Source organism: Odontomachus brunneus, unplaced genomic scaffold (assembly GCF_010583005.1).
Source record: "Odontomachus brunneus isolate Ranch 3 - 2012 unplaced genomic scaffold, Obru_v1 Obru_scaffold_078, whole genome shotgun sequence".
Lineage (NCBI taxonomy): Eukaryota > Metazoa > Arthropoda > Insecta > Hymenoptera > Formicidae > Odontomachus > Odontomachus brunneus.
Genome location: NW_022639528.1, coordinates 1447062 through 1467332, shown reverse-complemented (window position 1 = coordinate 1467332; position 20271 = coordinate 1447062). Strand labels below are relative to the sequence as shown.

The window sequence follows — 20271 nt, the reverse complement described above, 5'->3', positions numbered from 1 at the left end:
CCGCGGAATGCCGGCGAATTATTGCGATACGACGGAAATTGAGGATCGCGCGTTTGTGTAACGTCGTCGGGGAGAGTTACTACGGCGATTTACGTAATGAGCCTAAGAGAGCGCGCGCTTTTCCAGGAATTATCGTCATGCCGTCATGCGGCGGCCCACGCCGCCGAGACTTAATTACTTTCATCGACGGAAGCGGCCGTTTGCAACGGTAATCGGCAATTTATGCTGGCTAGCAAGCCTAAGCTCCAGTAATCAAAGGGTCGGCCTTTGATGACGCGAGTTGGACTCGACTTTGTTGTGTGCGTCCCGCCTGTCTCCCTTCATCGACTTCTTCGTGTTTTTCCATAAGCCAGCGATCTAACAGATTGTGTAGAACGACGGCGTGGTTCCCTGTCTTCCTTTTTTTCTTTCTTTTTTTTTTTTGAAGAATTCAGGATATCGATCTGAGAGTCACATGAATATTGAAATCAAATTGCTTCACCGGAATTCTTCAAAATATCGATTAAGTCTAATCTTTGTCAGATGAATCGACCTCGAAGACGCGTAAGTCGTAAATGGAAGGTAAGTCATGATACAGCAAAGAACGCATGCGAAATGACGTTAACTAACAATAATAATTAAACAATAAATACAACGGCAAATTTGCGCGAAAGTTACAGCGCCGTGCTTATTCGAACAAGATCGAAAGGGAATGTGATTAGTGTGCAGTATATCGCGCGATTAATATAAATAGTATATTATTATCACAAAGGCGATAAAAATACATTATTATTGTCATCATGTTATTGAGTATTAGATATTATTATTAAGACGCAGACACGGGCATAAAGAGCTTTGGATTAGATCGAAACAAGATAAAGGGGGCAAAGAAATTGCCCAGTGGGAGGCAGATAAAGAAAGCCAAACAGAAGAGAGAGAAAGAGGCGGGAGAAAAAGAAAGAGGAAGATGAGCAAAACGTGCGAATCATCGTAGTTACGTCGCGTCAATGCACCATTGTGTTATAATATAGCGAGGAGCGCGATCCTCAAGACTTTCATACGATAACCGTCGGTTATACAAGCGGCAAGTGAAACCGCGTTATTTCCGGTCGCCCGGTTCATCCTACGCACGGCTATTGAAATTCCTCGATGCTCGCATGCCGAGATCGATATTGCTCCGCAAACAATATCGAATCTGTACGACGTTGGTCTTGAATTGAGAGAAAACAACGATTAATCCAACAAAAATTATAGTTATTTTTGGCCCCAACTATATTTTTCGATTGTACTAAAATGGTAATAATAATCTGCACATTATATAAGGTTGTTATCATTAACGTTATAGAAGATTTTAACAAAAAAGTTTCCTGGTCACAAATTGTAATAATTATCACTCTATGTTTGATTGTGTAGTTATAAATATCAAAGCTGTTTTTTTAGTGTGCCGAATAAATATTGACAAAAAGCAATAATAGTAATTCGCAGAGATTATATGAAATTTTACTATATATACATTTTAGTTCTCGCAAAAATACGCGTACCCAATAATCACAGTGATTATTTTAACAGGGCATAAGATTAACTTTTTTTTTTAAATAAAATGGGCGTTACTGGATAGGTTTTACATCGAAGACATCATCGCTTTCTCAATGAGCCAATTTCGTATAATGGCAATTTTCGATATGGAAAAACAGTTTTGTCACTAATGTGACATCTGTAATTTCTTGATATCGAGTCTTCTCGAATTCTGCTCCGCGCAAATCTGCTCCAATTAATTTCTGCTAATCAGTCCACGTTAATTTCACGCTAATCAGACATTCCAACTCACCGATCGGATCTCCAATTTGGAAGTATTAGGTTTGGAGAAATATGACACTCGCGATTCTTTCGCAGTTAACTTTGAAGCGTTGCAAATTTCGTTGAGCGCATTCGCATCTTGCAAGGGCAGAGCGGCCAGAGAAAGAAACGAGAACAGTTCCTGGCGATCAGACGGTGTGTTGTCGGTTGACACAGCTGCGCAACCCGTAAGCGGCGCGTGCTCTCTGTTTTATTAATGGACTTTAAATTCAATTACAATTTCTGAAGGTATGCGGCACGCGGGAACGCGCGGATTGTCTCACGGGCCATCTGACACGCCGCGTAAACGGACTCCGTCCTCCTCTTTCTTCTTCTCCTCCTCTTCCTTGACGACGACGCTGCACGTTGTTTATTATGCGTACGTATGCGAGAAGGGAGGACGAGTTCTCTAATTATAGAGAACAATACTATCGGCACGCAGACGTTTATAAATAACCCGATCATCCCGTGATGTCATCACGGTCTCGTATCCTCGCTCCGGGGACAGGATTCCTCTCCGTTGGACCTTGACCGATATCCCGTCAAGCGTACTTTATTTCATCGAATTATCCACGTAGCCTCCCCGCGTCGAAATGGATATCCAGGACTCTATGCGACGGCCCGTCAGTTAAGAACATTTTACGCGACCTATGTATGCTAAATGTTAAATAAATTTATCGCGACATACGTACTGTTGGGAGAAAAAGAGAGAAAGTTTGTTCGACTTCAAATTCTGGAGTCGTATTCTTAACTGGTTAGCCTTTCTAATTCGCAAGTTAAATACTTATATGGGAAAACCTTATGTGGCAAAATTCGTATAAGGAAAACGGAACTTGGAAGGAAAAGAGCATACTTAGCGCCCGAAATGTTCAAATTACGACTCCTGGTTCTTCGTCATGGAATTTTGAATTAATGACATTAGAAGCGAAAAATAACACGCTGAAAATTCTTAAACTTATTCTACAACAGCCGTAAAAGTTATTAAGCAAAGCAATAAGTTAATTAATCAATGGGAATCTTAAGGTTTAAAAATAATCGATTGTGGTTGGCCAATTTGCTTATTGCTTACGTCTTACTTATTCTTACATTGTAGGATGTGCTATTTCAAAATAAAAAGATATTTATATGAAAGAATACTTCTAATCGCTTAAGTGTTATATTTGCTTAAAATGTTCCGGAAACTATCATCTTCTCTCGACAGTCAGTAAATAGCCAATATATACCTAGTCAATAAATAGTTAATAAGTAATAGAATTAACATGACATTCAACCTTCATCTTCAGCCTGTCTTTCCTCATGATTTTTCCCATATTTATTTTACAACTATCTATCGCGACTCAAAGAAAAAGATAGTTTTTGGAAATATTTTATAAGTTTGTACAAGCGATCTAAAATGTTTCTTAATAAAAAAATCATTTTACTTAAAAATAGTACGCAAAAATTTTCAGCGTGTTATTTCTCGCTTCTGACATCACAATCCGACGTAGCCGTGGCGAGCTTTAACGTTTAAGTTATCAAAGAAGTATTATCACTCTTGTTACTGATACTTCAAGAGAGAGAGAGAAACAGTATAATGTATAATCAATTAAATAATCTCCCTATTATTGCGACACGCTCGATATCTTTGAATGCAATGACGCAATGAATGCGACATGAATTTGCACGAATAAAATATTCGAATATTTGCATTAAATGCATTCTGATGCGCGAGGCTTCATAGGGAATATCGGGCATCGTCGAGCGCGCGTGTTTCAACGTTACGTGTAACGGAATAAACGTTAAACGCGCTGGAAATGATCGAGTTACAGAGCTAACGTTAGCTTGGTTTTGTTAGCTGCGAAAATGCCGTTCCCAGAAACGGCACGAGAGTAACGCCGGACTTTTTTAATCGCGAACGTACGAACATCTGTAAAAGCGAAACAAATGTACACATTGCTCCGGGCTCGAATTGCAAGCACGACGAATAACGATGGTCGTTGTAACCGGATAAATCGATGTCGAGGGCGGCGGCAGAGCGGCAGCAGCAGGGGTATACCACCGCCCTGCGTCCGCACCACCGTCGACCCTACTTTTTCCATTAACGCCGATTCGGCACGATCCTTCCCAAGGTCTGACTCCGACGGTACGGGAAGAATAATAAGATCCTACGCGAGGAAATAGAGAGGAAGAGAGAGAGAGAGAGAGAGAGAGAGAGAGAGAGAGAGAGAGAGAGAGAGAGAGAGAGAGAGAGAGAGAGAGACGACGAGGTCGTCGCAGGTTCGCGTGGGCGCGAGAAGCGTAGTGTTTCTTCAGCTTTCTCCCTCCCACACCCATTGCCCTCGCCCCCTCATTGATTGCTTTACTTCGGCGACGTTAGTCCACCAATTGTAACGCGTGGGTCCTACGCCGACCAGTTCAATTCGTCTTATTGTCGTTTGCAGTTATTATTGTAACCCGTATCGGGGCGAGAATGTTCTCATCACCGTCGCTCGTTATTCTTTCCTTAGCGTCAGTCAGAATTATTGTCTCAGCGGGAAGAACGTGAGACACCGCGAGAGCGATCTTTCTGATATAATTGACAATCGTATAGATCGTCCACAGTGTCGTGACATTCGTCACGATTATTATTCGAATATTTTCGAAAAATAATTACTGCTGTTATAACTCTTGACTGACGACGTCAAAAGTGAGTAAATATGCGAAAAATTCTTGCAAAGTACGTTGAAATAGAAAAGATATAGTAAAGTAACATTTACAATCGATCGGGCAAATCTGTGAAATAGTCCCGATACTTTCCTTTCGTTCTAAAAATCAATAAATTACCGTAAAATTAACGACATGCAACCTATCCTTTTAATCTATGTTTTCTTATGATTCTCTGTCACATTAATGTTACAATTATTTATTGTTCGTTAGAACATGAGAATCGTGTATTTGGACTGTGGTTTATTTGGAGGGATTCTCTCTCCACAGACTACACACGTTACGTTTGCTTTCATGTAATCGCGTAAAACAGATTTGGCTCGTTTGCGGATATACAAAGAAAAATATTGTTGTCATGTGACGTTAGTAGAGAATATGTTAAGTAAAATTGAAAATTTTGAGTAAAGATGAATCTATAGTGCGAAACTAGTGCGTCACACATGTGTTAATAATTTTATAATTTCTAATCAGAATAACCGAGCGCTGTGCTCATACAGGTCGTAGTCCACTTCTGTGAGCGTGGGTTCGAATCTCGCTTCTGACAAATTTCAACATTTTTTAATGGAAATTCGTGAGAGAGGAATGCACGAGCGAGCTGGTACTTTGAAATTTATACAGTTTCAAGGATTTATCTGTATTTCCTAATTTTTTTTAACATGTCTCTACATTATACCAAAAAATATCCACGCCACTTTTCGGAGAGATAGAAAGCAGCGAGCGCACGTGGGAATTTCGTGACTACCGAGACCTCAGCGCGGCCGGATTATTTTCCCAAGTATTAAATGGCTCGATGGCCTCTCCTGGCTCGCGACTCGCAGTTCGCAATTCTGTCGCATCTTATTATTACCTGTGACAATTGTATGACATGGTCTTCTCACGCCTCGGGCACACGATTCCACAGGACATCCGTAAAGGTCGCAAACGTGGTGAACCTTCTCGGAACTTTGCCCACGGTTGCTTTATACTGTGCGTTCTGAGAAATCCCCACTGCATTTCCGCAGGTATGCCGAGCGGATATGCTTCGCATTATGCGGGACGTTTTCCTCGACTGGCGTTCCCGATGGTGCCGCAGACGACTCGAGACTACCAAGAAATGTCGTCACAGCAGATCGCTAAAAGCAATCAAATCGTTTGTCTCATCAATATTACATTCCTGCGATTTGTAGCAAGCGAGGCTTTTGAATTCAAACGTTCTGGTCAGGACGATTGAATTAATTAACCGAAAAGGGTGACCGAATTGAACGAACCGGTGATATTTCTTGGTCGAGTTATCATAAACAAACAACGTGAAATCTCTGGTCAGTTATCGAAAGGAATTTATGTGAGTAAATAGCATGTGACATTTCGTATGCTTCCGGAAACAAAGATTTTCTCAGAGGAAGGAAGATAAGAGATAAAGCTTGATATCGTATACCTGACAAGATGGGTATTTTATCGTCGAACGCAGAGGAGAACCGAGGGACGTGGTTAGAATCAGAGCGAAACACTGGTGGGTAGTTTTACGGCAGTAGATAGTGAACGAGAGCGCGGTGGGAGAGTTTACGTCGTGGGTTGCGCTGTGCGTGCCTTCGAGGAATGTGGGCGCACCAGTTTCGAGAGTCATTGAGAGCGAGATAGGCGAGCGCCCATATTCAGGACCCTACGGTCATCCTCGGAGCGTAGGAGAAGAGTGCGGTCGATGATAGAAAAAAAAAACAGAAAGGGAGAGAGAGAGAGTGAGAGGGAGAACGTCCGGATCCACCTACGGATCTGAATGTGCACGCGTTTTATCATCCGGGTGGCGTTGTAGTGAGTAACGGCCTGATTGCCCCGGTGATTGACCATTACTTCAATTAAGGCTGAATTTTTCAAATTGCCGAGGTTGTTTATAGAGAGGCTGCTCGGAGTATCCTAAATAGAAGGGCACGGCCAATTGCGGTTATTACCTGCTTGCGTACGCGCGCGTGTGCCTGTATGTGTGCGCGAGTATCTGTTTACGTACACGTATTACATAAAGATCGTTCATAGTATTTAGGAGAGGTAATTTTTCGCGATGTCTGGTAACCAACGAAAAGAGCTACTACACTGTGAAAGAAAAAATATCTAGAAAAATAAGAAATATTTATTCGCGGTAGTTGGGTAATATATTTAATTAAATTAAAATTTTTTGAATTAAATATAATAAGCAAAATTGCTATCACAAAAAGCTAAAGTTTTAAGAACATTTTAAGAAAATGTGTATTTTCTTGTTTAAAAAATATTTTATGTTAGTATATACGAAAAGAAAATATTGTAAAAATTACAACAATGTTTTTATAACTTGGGATCATATACAGAATTGTGTGACTAAAATCACTATATTTGTTTAAAAATGTCATACACGTTTGACAATTTGCTACAAAATTATTTGAATGTTTTTATATCATATACCAGAGTAGATCATCAACTTAATTATTTCCGTAATAATTTTTACTACAATTTCAATACAGTTCAGCTTTATAAATAACATAAAAATAAATATAATTTTGATGTAATTTTTATCATTTTCTCTGTATATAAATAAATGTTATAACCATTGAAAAAATATTTTTATTTTTTAGATTTGTTCTCTTACTTTGATTTTTTAAGTGAACACGTTACGTTTGCGTACATGCAGCAAATAATAGATATTATTTTAATTTGTCAACTTTCGATATGTTATCATCATTGAAATCAATTTTAGTTTTCGACATTCTTCGTTAAGTAATTCTGATTATTTGTAAAGATTAATGTCTTATAACTTTTATTCTTTTTTAGAGATCTTCCAAAGAGCAAAAGGGGGAAATTTGCTTACTTTTTTGGAATAAAATAAATTAGTCCTTTAATTTAAGTAAATATGAGGGAGGTATATCGAAAGTTCGCATATTGCATATAGATAACTTTCCTATTCCTTATTATGCGCATCGATATTGATTTATAAAGGATATAATTATGTCTGGTTGCAATTATCAGAGTACTTTAGCAGCTAATTGATATTGGTTAATTTAGCTTAATATACAGACATATACGCGTATATAATTTACACGTAATTCCTACGAAATGTGTATATTATAAATAGCAATTGTTTCCGCGATTAAAATATGGTAAGTACCGGACAAAAGGCGATGAAATATTTCAGTCTTCGAAACGATTTTATTGAACAAATCAGCCGACTTCTTTTAAAATAAAAACGAACGCAGAATATTTGCGAGCACATAATGCGCGCATAAAGAAACGTTTATTTCCAGAAATCAACGTAAACCTGTGCCAACTCGATTGTCTGACATATTGATCACACGCATCTGCCGGCGTGCCGTACATATCCCGTGCAATTTAATATCTCATATTAATTTCGCTATACAGGCGTATCAAGCGAATCGTTTGTCGTGCGCGGTATCTCCAAGGACAAAGGCAGATATTGGCGAAACGGTAAAAGCGATTCAAAAATTACGCAAAAGAGAATTATTAATTGCATGTGTGCGCGCGCGCGTCCCTGCGTTCTTTGTGTAAAACAAAACGTTTAAGTCAGGATTTTCGCGACAAATTGCAATAATGACCATCGTTGCCGATATTGCAGCGATGTACGACGAAAAAGAAAAAAAATGGGTAGCCCGAGCTACCCACACACACACACACACACACACACACATCCATACCTTTCTCGTTATCATTGACAACAGGATGTGGTCAGTCGTGACGGCGACAAACGGAGGCTATCTGTCGTTGACATTTAAAAATACAAACGTGTACTTTTCAACGCGCATCTCCGGCGCAAACTCGCCGCTTTGTCTCGCACATTTGCGTCAATGTGTCTCTCGGCGTGTGTCACGTTCCGTAATCCGGAAACGACGACGCGCGAGTACAGAGATACACGCGAAATTAATTTTTCCTTTTTTTTCCCCCCCTTTAAACACGACGCTTCTCCTGCCTGATCATTTCGACGTGACGTAAAATTTTATTTCAGCATCGCGCGGGTAACATGTCGGGAGGCTATAAAAAAGGCTGGGATTTGCGTTAAGCGATGAAGACGCTCTGAATGTCGCAAGAGAAAAATACGCGGGAGAAAAGGACGTTCTTATTTGGAAAATATCTTTATTTTTGCGTAAATCTGTAAATAAGATTACGCAGCGTTAAACAAAGATAAATTCATACTCGATACGTTCTATATGACTCAACAGAGACAAAAATATATTTCTGTTGTTCAAAAATAATTTTCACGAGTGAAAAGCAGCAAATGTTGGATATTGGAGAATATAATATTTTTAAGTGTCGGAAGAAGATACCATCATCCTCAAAATAATCGTATCGTATTCTCACGAGACTGTTATAATACTCAAATAAGATTACAACAACGTTGAAATTCAAGACTTCAAGATTTTTCAACAAAATCACATATCGTTGTTTGTACATGAAACATGAAACAATGATGGTTAATTGAGGTATATTGGTTTTAAGTGGACACTAATTTGTTTTCTGTGCACGACCTGCAACTCGGTGTGACATTCGCATCGCCGTCGTTCCGAATTATCTCCCTCGGGCGAAACGAGGGATATTGTTTCGACGTCTCGTACAATTCCTCTGTTATCGAGTCGCCCTAAGTGCGGGGGCGGTCGCACGCCGCACGTCGAAAGTTCTTTCGGGCTGTGAATCGGCAGTGAGCCGGCCGACCGGTGCGCTCGTACCTGTCTCTCCGTAAGTGGCGCATAAAGAAGCCTTTTATAACGTGTGCGCGCGAGCCGGCGCTGCAAAGAAAGCTGCCGGATGCGGTGAGGAGGCGAGAGGGGCCTCATTATCTTATCTCGAACCATTTCCTGTCAACCTGGGGCCGCCTTTCGTAGTAGTCGCGCTCGTGCACACCCTCGCACCGCGAATGCACTCACGCATCCGTGAGTGCGTGTGGTGGTGCTTGGGCAGCGTGGCCGCTTCCGGTGTGCGTACAGGCGCGCGCGTGTGCGTTGCGCGACGTCGCATCGCGGCTGTGAACTCGATAATCGTTTTCCTCTCGCCGTTGCACGTCGATGACTGCGCAAATGACGACTCCTCGCGAATTACTCTCTCCGGAAAAACGAACGGCTCGCCGCTCATCCCGAAAACGGCAACTTCGCGAGAGAGAGAACGGTGCGCAAAAAAAATATCGTTCTACTCTGCTAAAAAAAGCGATTGCTCACTTTACCTTCTTTCCTTTAAATAACGGCTATACTCAACAGAGGAGGTTCTCTTGAGAATAGTCTTGAGGAAAATGCATTTTGAATAAATCTGATCGTTATGGTGAATTTTCGGATGCGTAAATTTATGAAATATTTGAAACAAGTAACATTTTCTGATGTATAGTATGTATTTTTCTGTGTGTAAGAAAGTTAAAAAATCTGAAAATTGTGAGGAATCTTAACTGGGAAAAATTCAGAAATAGGAGGATTCGTAAAGGAAGATCGTAAGTTTAAAGAAAGAAGAATTAAAGGAAGAATTAAGCATTTGTGGAATATAATGGGAAATATAATGACTGAAAAAGAGTGACTGCACGATTGATGTATTTTATATTTTATAGCCCCTTTTCTCTCTCTCTATCTTTCTCTCTTGTAAATCTTGTATAATTAATCTTGTATAATTAAGTCTTAGTGAAATCTTACAATGTCGCGTAGGTTCAGTTTCCTTTCCTGTAATTGTTCCTGAAATTATTTACGAAATTCTGCGTATAATTATATGGATAATACGAAGATAAATATGGAAGACGAGAGTAATTCGCTGGAGTTCTATTTATTACTCCATTTAATCAAGAAAATCGTGGACTTTAAATAATTTAATAATTTAGAGATTATAACTCAGGACATGTCCATAAAGCGTGGTAAAATTGTCGAGCGACTCTAAAATTATACGTCAGTATATTACGAATAAAGAGAAGGCATCTCCATAATTGGACTCGCTGGGAGTGAGAAGACGAATCGATATAATAATTCTAGTGTCACTCCTTTTCGCCCTTCTACTGGTGGGAAAGAAAAAAAAAAAAATGAGAAACTACGACGATTTTCCTCGCGTATGATGAATTCATTTCTCGCGCGGATTATATCGATCCAACCGGTGGTACTCGCAGCCCAGGTTAACGACCTTGTTTTCCACTACGGCAACTCATGAGCAAAAATAGACATCGCGAATCCCCATCGACGTGCTCTGTCTTTTTCCAGACTGCACATCGAAAAAATTTAATTTCTAGCCCAGACATATAATTTCGCGTCGTAAGGCGCTACACGCCTCACGCTTGTTCTTGTTCCATAATGAAGCGATTTCTGAAACTTGGGGAGAATAATTGTGACTCAAGTGGCTTATATTGCTAATGGAATCCGCAGCCGTAACACGTGATACTCCATGTGGTAACAAAAAGAAAAAAAAACAACAAAATGTTTCAGTAACATTATTTTTCACTGCTGGAAAAATAGCGATATATCGGAAGAGAAGGATTGGGAAGGGAGGGGAAGAGATATATGGTCGGGAGTTTGAAGGGAATTCCTTGACACTGCGAGGACGAAATGAACGAAATTACGCGCGACGCGACACCAACGCATCTCGAGCTCGCGAAAAACGTCGAGACGTGAAGCGGCATTGACGCAGGCGGAGGCAATTGAAATGTTTCCTGCGGATGTTTCGCTTCCTTGAACAATTCGTCCGAGCGCAGACCTCGCCGAGGGAAAAAGAGAGAATCACGTCATCCGAATCGTCATCATTCCGACACTAACGAGAGTCGCTACTCTCGCGAAGAGCTCCAGGTAGAATCTCAAATTTCGATCGCCGTTGTTCGCGTACTTGAACGACCTCGACGTAGCGCAGTTATCTGCGAACGGGTGATTCGCGTCACGAGGACACGTTGTGGCTGGTCAGTTATCGCGCGATTAAACAGCAGTAGCAACGGCGACGTTTGCGCGCGCACTGAGATCACCGTTTAAAAATACACTCAGTGAGTTCGCACGTACGTATGTATATATGTATGTATGTATACAAGTGTCCAGGTCCCTCGAGTGATGCATACATATATCGGACATCGCAAATCGTCTGTGAAATGAGCTCTGCTCTGTCAGATAATCAAGGCAGCGAGTGTTTCTATGGGTCTTTTTATTGCTCGCCTTTTTGCGCGAGTTTCTCGCGGACGTCGATATTCAATGAGACGCGAGGCTCGAGATCGTAGAAGAGTGGAAGTCAATAAAAGAGAAGCACATTGCCACCACCGCCGCCGCCACCGCCGTCGCCGCCGTCGCGTCAGTCCCGATTCATGGAACGTAACGGTAGGTTAGGTCGACAGAAACGTCTGAATGGACTTACGAGTAGAAATACTACTATCTTACCTAGCCCGACGCGACCGCGCGGTTGTGTACGCCGTGTGACGCGTAGGCCAATAATTTCTCGTTACATTACATTTCCTCATGGCGATGAATGAGAGAGAAAGAGACGCGTATGTTCGAGTCAGGGATATAAGTGAGTCGCGATGAATTATGAAACTAGTTAGAGCTTCTAACGATGACCTTATCGTCGCGTCTAAGCCTTGCGCGGAAGCTTATGATTCAATATTTAGGCGAACCGATCAAGCGGATCATGGCTGTGGATAATCGAAAACCTGTCGATAGTCCTGATCAAGTCGATCCCAAACAATTATCTAGTGTTGCTATCGGATTCTAATAAATTTATATATGAGTAACGTAGGACCTTATTAATAATTAAGACTCGATAACGTCCTAACCAGATAACTGATTGAGGTCAACTTGATCAAAACCAATGTCCAAGACAATGTCTAAAGTCCGGTTGCACCAACGTTATTTTAGTTTTAAGTGAAATTTAAATATATGTCTGTCTTTATTTATTTAGAAAGAAAGATAAAGATATAGAAATAGAAAATATATGTCTGTCTTTATTTATTTAGAAAGAAAGATAAAGATCTAAGAAATAGAAATTTATTCGATGGATACTGATGACATATTTACTTATATTAATGTAAAATAAAAAATGTAAAATAAAAAAAATTTTCAACTAGGAAAATATACATTTGCTTAAAACTTTAGCTTTTCATGAAAGTAATTGTTAATTTTTATTTAAATAAAAGAATTTAGATTCAAAAGTAAATGTGTTATTACACACAGAAAATTACATTCAAGTAAGTATTACTTGTTTCAAGTACTTTAGTAAAAATCTTAGTAGGTTTAGCATTAGCAATTAGGGAAATATTAAATTAAAATAAAAATTCGGTTTACTTACTATATAGACTCGAACCAACTTTTTCTTCGATTAAATTTTATAATATTTCTGTGAAGAGAACAAATCTTTCTTTTGAGTATATAATAATGAGTTTTACTAAAACTTGTGATGAATATATTTTGAGACTGTTATCAAGAAAATATTCTTTGCAAAAAATATTAAAAAAAGAGCAAGTAGAATGATATTTTTTATGCGTGTAATAAATTTATTCTGCATCAAATAAATATATCTTATTTCTTAGATATTTTGTTTCTCAGCGTGGGATAAATTTTTAGTCTGTCATTTTGAAATTGTCCAATGTGGTCGATCGAGTCATTTATCGTTTAAGCTCTTTAATTACTCGCTTTCTCGTACGTGTTATCGATCTAATTCGCGTGGAATATCTATTCTTATGGTAATCCATTTGCTACGATAAAGAACTTAGACAAGATTCCCGAAACGTCGCCGATTGCGAATCTTTTCCCTTCATTTTAATTAATTCAACTAATCCACATTGATTAGCGTCGGTTGGGGAATCTCAAGATAGGAATTGTATTTCCCATATTTTTAGAATAACGATAAGAACATTAATTTGGCAACGACAAATCGCGTGCGCCGCTGTCGCGGGCGCAATTGTCACCGCGAGTGTGACTAAAGTGTGTTACACGCAGATTAGATTTGTCACGAGCACGATCGTCACGTAGAACAAATAAACGAGATTAGACGCGTTCAACGCTGAATGCGAAGCACTCAAACAGATCGTTCGCAGACGGAAAAAGACCGATGATGCGATTCTGTAACTTTTAACGACAATATCGTTATCATTACGTTGTCGTTAGGAAGTTACAAAATAGGGCTGCGGGATACTACGAGAGGCTTCCCCCAAAATGGCGATTCAACGGAACGTCAAATGTCACGAGACGCACGGCGACATTCGATCGATCGCGCGATTCCAATTGCATTAAATTATCGCAACATGACCGCGCGCGCGTGTATCTTTTCGTCAATATTTATTCATATTTATTTAAATTTCAATCTCGACCACACGTCGCCCACAGCGGCTGCGCCGCTATCTCGCCCGGATATCGGCAATACCATGCCTTATTCTCCGCGCTCGTTGTGCGCTTTATTTTTATTTCGCTTTATTTTTACCCTTGGTCGCGTCGCAACGTTAACCGTAAACGTCTAACGCGACCCCTCCGACATCTCGGAGCGTAGAATTGCCGGGAGAAACGCGACGTGGAATTGCGATTGAGTAATGCACTCGCGGCGACCCCGGGACATCCGACCGCGTCGCGAAATAATGGCCATGCCCGTCGAGTGTGCACACCTGTTAAGGTCATCCGCAGGTATCGCTTACGTCAACCCGGGTGTACGCATTACCGTCTGTCGTAATCGACGACGCCTGGGCCGCCGTAACGACGCAGCTTCGCGTAACTCGCGCGTATCCCGGCATGACTGCCCTTCGCGTTATAGTACGCGTTCATCTCGCGATTAAGGGGATGACGAACTTGAAAGATGTTGATGACGCAGAGACAATCACCACTAACATGATCATACTATCATTTTCGTATTTCTGCTATATTTATTCTCTAAGTACGGCCAAGCGCTCATAAACATTTCACCTGATTTCGGGGCCTTCGATGACAAGTTTTACAAATAATTAGAGCTTATCACGTCGAGTCGATTCCAGATATGTAACTCTTTAAGGGGATGCTATTTCTGAGGCGGCCATATTGGTTTAATGACGTCAGAAGCGAGAAACGACATACCGAAAATCCCTTGTGTTTTATTGCTTTACTTTTTACTTTTCCCTGAAGAACCAAATATTTTTCTAATCCTGAAACCTGTAAAAAATACAGCAAACTTTGATATCTAGCTGATATATCACGTAGCATCGTAAAATAATTCCTGAAATAATGCTACATTTTTCAGCTGTCAATTGGTTTGACAGCTGAGATACCAGCCGGTATGAACACATTTAATTTCTCGATTTTCATAATGTATCACCAGTATCACTGAGTTTGCTGAGTTGTACATTTTACGGCTGAGAGAATCATGATAATATACACGCTTCACGGAGAAACTGAAAAATAACGCGATAAAACGCAAGTAATTTTCCGAGGTGTCAAGCGAGGCCTAGCGTGAGCCTGGCCGAGTGTCAGCCAATCAGCTACGCTGACATGATTTCGTGTTCTCGACACTGCTAGGCGCCACCGTCAATTCAGACTTTCTGCGGCGAAATAGCAGAACCTTAATCTGAACTTCTTACCGTTCTCGAGAAAAGTGGAAAGAAGTTCCAGTTTCTGTGTAATTAATACAACATAAACTTTGCAGACAAAATCAGTATTCTATCTATGAAGATTTCGACTCCAGCATCTTCTCAAGGCGAATGACATACTTGAAAACATCATTGATGAAATACTGACTGTTTTCTGCATAATCGACGTCGTATATTGATCGCACAAAATTACAAATGCTCTTACATACATGCAATAATGAACTAGAGCATTGCTTAATATATAACGAGAAGATAAGATAAGAATGATAAGAAATTTTCAGGTTGTTAGTGTTAGACGATCGTCTAACTACGTTATCAACGTTTTTGGAGTTCGTTATCGACTCCAGCATCCCTTTAAGCTCGGTATAGACGTGCGATTTTTTTCTGACGCAAACGCGCGGCGCCGCGTGGGCCGCGCTTTATACCGCGTCTGCAAATTGCGCCGCTCGTAGAGCACGAGATTTTTTCTTCCCCTGCCCTGACAGGCGCGTGCGGCTCGGAGAATGCAAATAGAATATTGGCCGATGATAATTTAATTTATTTAATTAATCGGTGAACAGGATTTATTTGTGATTATAATGAGCTTGCATACGATGTAAATGACTCTTCGATTTGCGTGAGAGGGAGTTTGCTCTGGCGTGCAAATTGCCCCGCGAAAAATGCGCAGGTATATATCGCGACGATTCACCTGATCGAAATGTATTTATTGTTTCACCAAATACCCGTGATGCCTTTGCTTCTGGAAAAATCCCACCGCGCAGCCGAAATTATTTAGCGTTATTTCGCTCAGTTATTTCGGCGCTGTCCGAAAAATTGAATGTTAATCCTGGGATAGCGTTACTGGCTGCGTATAATTCGAACATTTTTATATTCGCCGAATTTAAACCATAAAATTCAGCGACACCAATTCTTCCCCGAGTTCGCAATTATGAAGACGGGAATAAACTTTAGTTATTTTTAGTATGAAAAACGAGTTTCACTGTAATGATTATCTCATCCTTCTGTGCAGAAATCCGTGGGGCGTTGCATAATGCATTCTTTTCTGCGAGCAATAGTGAGGTAACGTTACCGTTTAATTAGACTTAATGTCTACCGTCTACGCTCGCCGTACTACGATGATAATGAGGGAAAGCAGCTTCATAGAAATGAGTGAGAATTGGCTCGATTCAATGCGAATGTGCCATTACAGCATCGTGAAATTGTGACGTTCTCGTCGTGGTACGCGTGACTCTATTTTCAAGTCAACTATCGTCGACTTAGCGTTCTTTAGCACTCTTAACATTCTTAAGCGAATGATAGTTGATTGCCGCATGTGCTAATCGCTTTGAGACACGCGAGTATGAAAAGGTGCATACAGGAAGATTTATTCAGAATACATTTTGCATCTTGTATTCTAGTAAGTTTAGCATTTCGCGCGATAAAAGATAATAAATTAAAAGAAAAAAATTCGATTTACTTATTGTGTCGAACCAACTTTCTCTTTGATAAAGTTTAATAATATTCTTTTAAAAAGGATAAATTCTTCTAAGTACACGATAAGATACCCAGCTTTTCCAACATCTCTGATGAGCATATTTTAAGACTATTACTAAGAAAATATTTCTTGTCAAAGATAACTGTTAAAAGAAAACAAATAAATTGAGTAATTTCTTTTTCTAGTGAATTATTTTGTGTAGAAAGACCGAACAATATTTCTTTAAAAAATACCGATTAAAATAAAGGATGCACGTTCCGAAAGATGCAAGAAGCATTCGACGTTTCGTCGCGCGAACAACATAATCTCCGTGAAAATGGAGAGAAGTCTGAGATGCTCCGCGATCAAATCGGTGTTTCAATTTTAATGTTGTTTATCTCTACTGTCAAATGAAAATTCAATAAAGTTCCTGTTTTTAGATCCTAAAGTGCCCTTCGTTCTTGCAAAAATGCAGCTTATAAATACTCGCTGACCTATTAGCGACTTCAAAATGTCATTTAAAACGGAAATAACAACATACATAAAAAAAGAGAAGCAGAAACACTCGCGTGATTTCGCTCGTGCAAGGAATATTCCTCGAAATTTTGACTTCAGGAAGATAACGCGAGGCGATGGTCGGACTGTGTCCTTGTCGAGGAGGACGACGGGACGAACTCGGGCAAATCGCGACAGAAGTCGAATGTTGTCGGTTTGCGCAAGGAAAGGCCTCGTCCCGGCCTCTCTGTTCGCAATCGCACGATAACGGGCGATTTCTACGTTCGTGCTGACGGACGCCCACGTAGGAGTCCCAGGATTTGCATCGGCGCACAAAACGGAACGCTATTCCCAGGGCTTAACACCAGATAGCGAGTACACGGATAGTGAGAGTACTTTATTTTCGGAAAGGTCACGATTGAGGTATGACGCCGCCATGTCACTATATCGGGTCGCTATAGCGGCTGCATACGTCACCGTATACGAGGGCGTAGTATCGCGCGCTCACAGGAGAATGCTTTTTTTACGAGTTCGGGTCGCGGTCAAATTCGTCCCGTGTGTAAAAATACTCTCCGGCCCAGTATAAAATAGAACAACAGCCGCTAATTATGTTCCGCGCAGCACAAATATATCGGCTGCCTGTTATAGGACGAACTTCAACCCGCATTGGTCGCCGTTACCTGGGTTTCCGAATTTCTGCTGTATTTTCTTTCTTCCTTCTTTCTCTCTTTTTCTCTTTAATTAATCCCTTTTTCATCGCATCGATGAGGGAAGAAAATCGTGGATGAAAATCCGCCGGAGGTATTACCGAACGAAATGGCGCTTTTCTGGTTATTTATATCTCAGGCGGCCAACAACGTGTAATAAATGTAATCCGTAATATAATCGCGCACGATGAGATATTTAACAAAATCCCGACTTGAATTTATTTCAGAGACAGTTTTTCACGTTCTTCATCTTTCGCGTCCGTGATCATTCGACTACCATATCGAGAAACAAATGTTTGTTATTCGTAATTATAATCACATGGAGAAATAATTACATGGAGAAATTATGATCAAGGAAAAACCATCTTTTTAAATTAAATTTTACTATAATGATAATAAACTTATATACATGTTAATACTATTATTTATTATTCAATAATAATTATTATTTAATCAGTTAATGATTAAATCCCTCTCAACATTCCAAATTGGGATTCCAGGTCGGTTTGACGTAGAAGGTTTGATTCATCGCATACGTTATAAGACCGGAAGAATATTCGGCATGTGCATCTAAAAGAAAATTGACACTTTGGCAGAAAGGCAGAAAACAGAAAGGTAGAAATCGATCAGAACTCGCGTAGAAAAATAGAAACTGTCAATCATCAACGCGACTTCTGGACCTATCTTTCGGCTTTTTCTGCTTTTCTGCCAAGTTGTGAGTTCTCTCTCACACTGTCAAACATTATTTACTTCCCGTTCAAACTTATTCGCACTGACATCCAACACACTGCTTTTATAGGTCTTATTTCTCTTTTTCTTAATTAATTATAATTTTAGTTAGATCAACTATTTTTTCTCTCAATGCACACTCAGAGAGAAAATGTTTGATATTTGTATAATTATAAACATATAGAGATCAAGAGACAATTATAATCAAGAAAACTATATTTGTATTCAATTTTATTAATATATTATTAATGATAATAATCTCATATGCATATTACTTGGAACGGCATTTATGTGTTGGAACAGCTACAAAGTATGGCCGAAAATAACAATAATTTTAGTTGGATTAATCATTTCTTTTTCTCTGCATCGGACACGACTTTAACTTAGTGCATCAGACGCGACTCTAGCTTGGCGCATCGGACACGTGGCGCTTTTAGAGCGTATCGATAAAGACGGGAGCATAGAAATGAGATCCGTAGCGCGGACTATATTTGTATGATTGAATCACGCGGCCGAATAATCTCCCGGAATGATCTTTAGAGGCGTTTCGAGCGAGCGTCTCATGAATTTTGCACGCCACTCTGCAATGGGACTCGTTACGAATTCATCGTGCAAGATCTTTCGCCGCGCGCCGATAAAGTCGCGCGCGCGACTCGCCCACGTCCGGTCTCTTCCGTTAATTTTTAATTGTGAGTTCTCTGCCATCACGGCCACCACACGTAAGCCACACGAGAGAACGCGGAGCGGGCAAAGGACAATAATCATCCCCGTGTCTCGCAATTAGCCACGTAACACTGTTATTTCCATCGACGATTGCTGCCGCTCCCACGCCATTTTCATTATGCCGCGTCAAACGCCTGGACATTGTTTCAGAGAATCCCCCGGATGCAAGTGCGCACATAGCTAACAGTTTGTACAACGCTCGCGCATCTAGGTGCTTGACATTTAGCTAGATTCACATTCATGATACGAATTTGTCTTGATCTGTATAGCCCGTCGAGAGAATGACATTTTGAAACGTATATTATGTGCAATATGAACCATCGAGGCATAATTCCCTCTCTTTCTCTCTCTCTCACTCCCTTGTCTGTCTGTGAGGCTAAAAACGACTGCAGAGTGAGAAGTGAAAGAGAGAATAATGCAATTAACGACATTTTCGCATCCTTCGCGCGCTTCTCGTCCGGTAAGTTGCTCTGATTTTAATCGTGTTGTATACACCGAGAGAATAAGGCCAGAATACGAGATCGCGGGCGTATTTTTGACCTTTTAAATTAGACAGATGCGCAAGTTATGTCAGATTTGTATCCAGCTTTGAAATTTTACGCGCTCGTCCCCCGCGCGTGACCGCAAATTATACATGGAAATATTATCTCGTGCGTCTGAAATCCTCCACGGGCGAGAAGAGAAGGGTTTGAAATCGCGCTTTCACGCTTGCAAAATTTCCACGCTGTTCATATGTTTGCCAGAGAGACCTCGGCGTGCCGACGTGGGCTGATTATGCCGGGAATCGATATGAAACGCGAATCGCGATTTTCTCCCGCGGACTTTCTCTCTCGGCAATGACAACGGACCACCAGCCTCTCTCGCCTCCCTTCCGCTTTAATGTTAAAGCCTCCGCAACTCTCCGACGTTATTGACGTTAGGGCAAGCGAGAACTTGCATGCGGGGGAGGGTGGTGCCGGGTGCTCACCTTATCCAGCACCCACGCCGGATCGAATCGAATTCGTCGGCACGCTTCGAATATCCGCGGAAGGTCACAGACGCTTGCGGTCCTATCCGACTTCTCTCTCTTGGCCCTTGGCTTGTCAGCTTTCGCCCTCACCTTCTCTCTCTTTCTCTCTCTTTCTCTCTCTCTCTCTCTCTCTCTCTCTCTCTCTCTCTCTCTCTCTCGCACATAC

At 40.7% G+C, this 20271-nt stretch overlaps 1 protein-coding gene across 1 annotated transcript; it reads right to left on the bottom strand.

Annotated features, from left to right (window-relative positions):
- Positions 1-4233: 4233 nt before the first annotated feature.
- LOC116847440 lies at positions 4234-6130 on the bottom strand. Its single transcript, XM_032822443.1, has 2 exons — positions 5912-6130; positions 4234-5609 (listed from the first exon to the last, which is right to left on the bottom strand). Exons 1-2 carry the CDS (start codon positions 6098-6100, stop codon positions 5457-5459), a joined length of 342 nt encoding a protein of 113 aa, XP_032678334.1. The 5' UTR covers positions 6101-6130; the 3' UTR covers positions 4234-5456.
- Positions 6131-20271: the final 14141 nt, after the last annotated feature.

What these genes read in the sequence shown, in the direction of transcription:
- LOC116847440 (XM_032822443.1), bottom strand. Translation starts at nt 6,100, where the DNA reads ATGACTCTCGAAACTGGTGCGCCCACATTCCTCGAAGGCACGCACAGC. An exon ending in TAAAATACCCATCTTGTCAG is followed by an intron (nt 5,610 to 5,911) that starts GTATACGATATC and finishes GATTGCTTTTAG; the next exon opens with CGATCTGCTGTGACGACATT.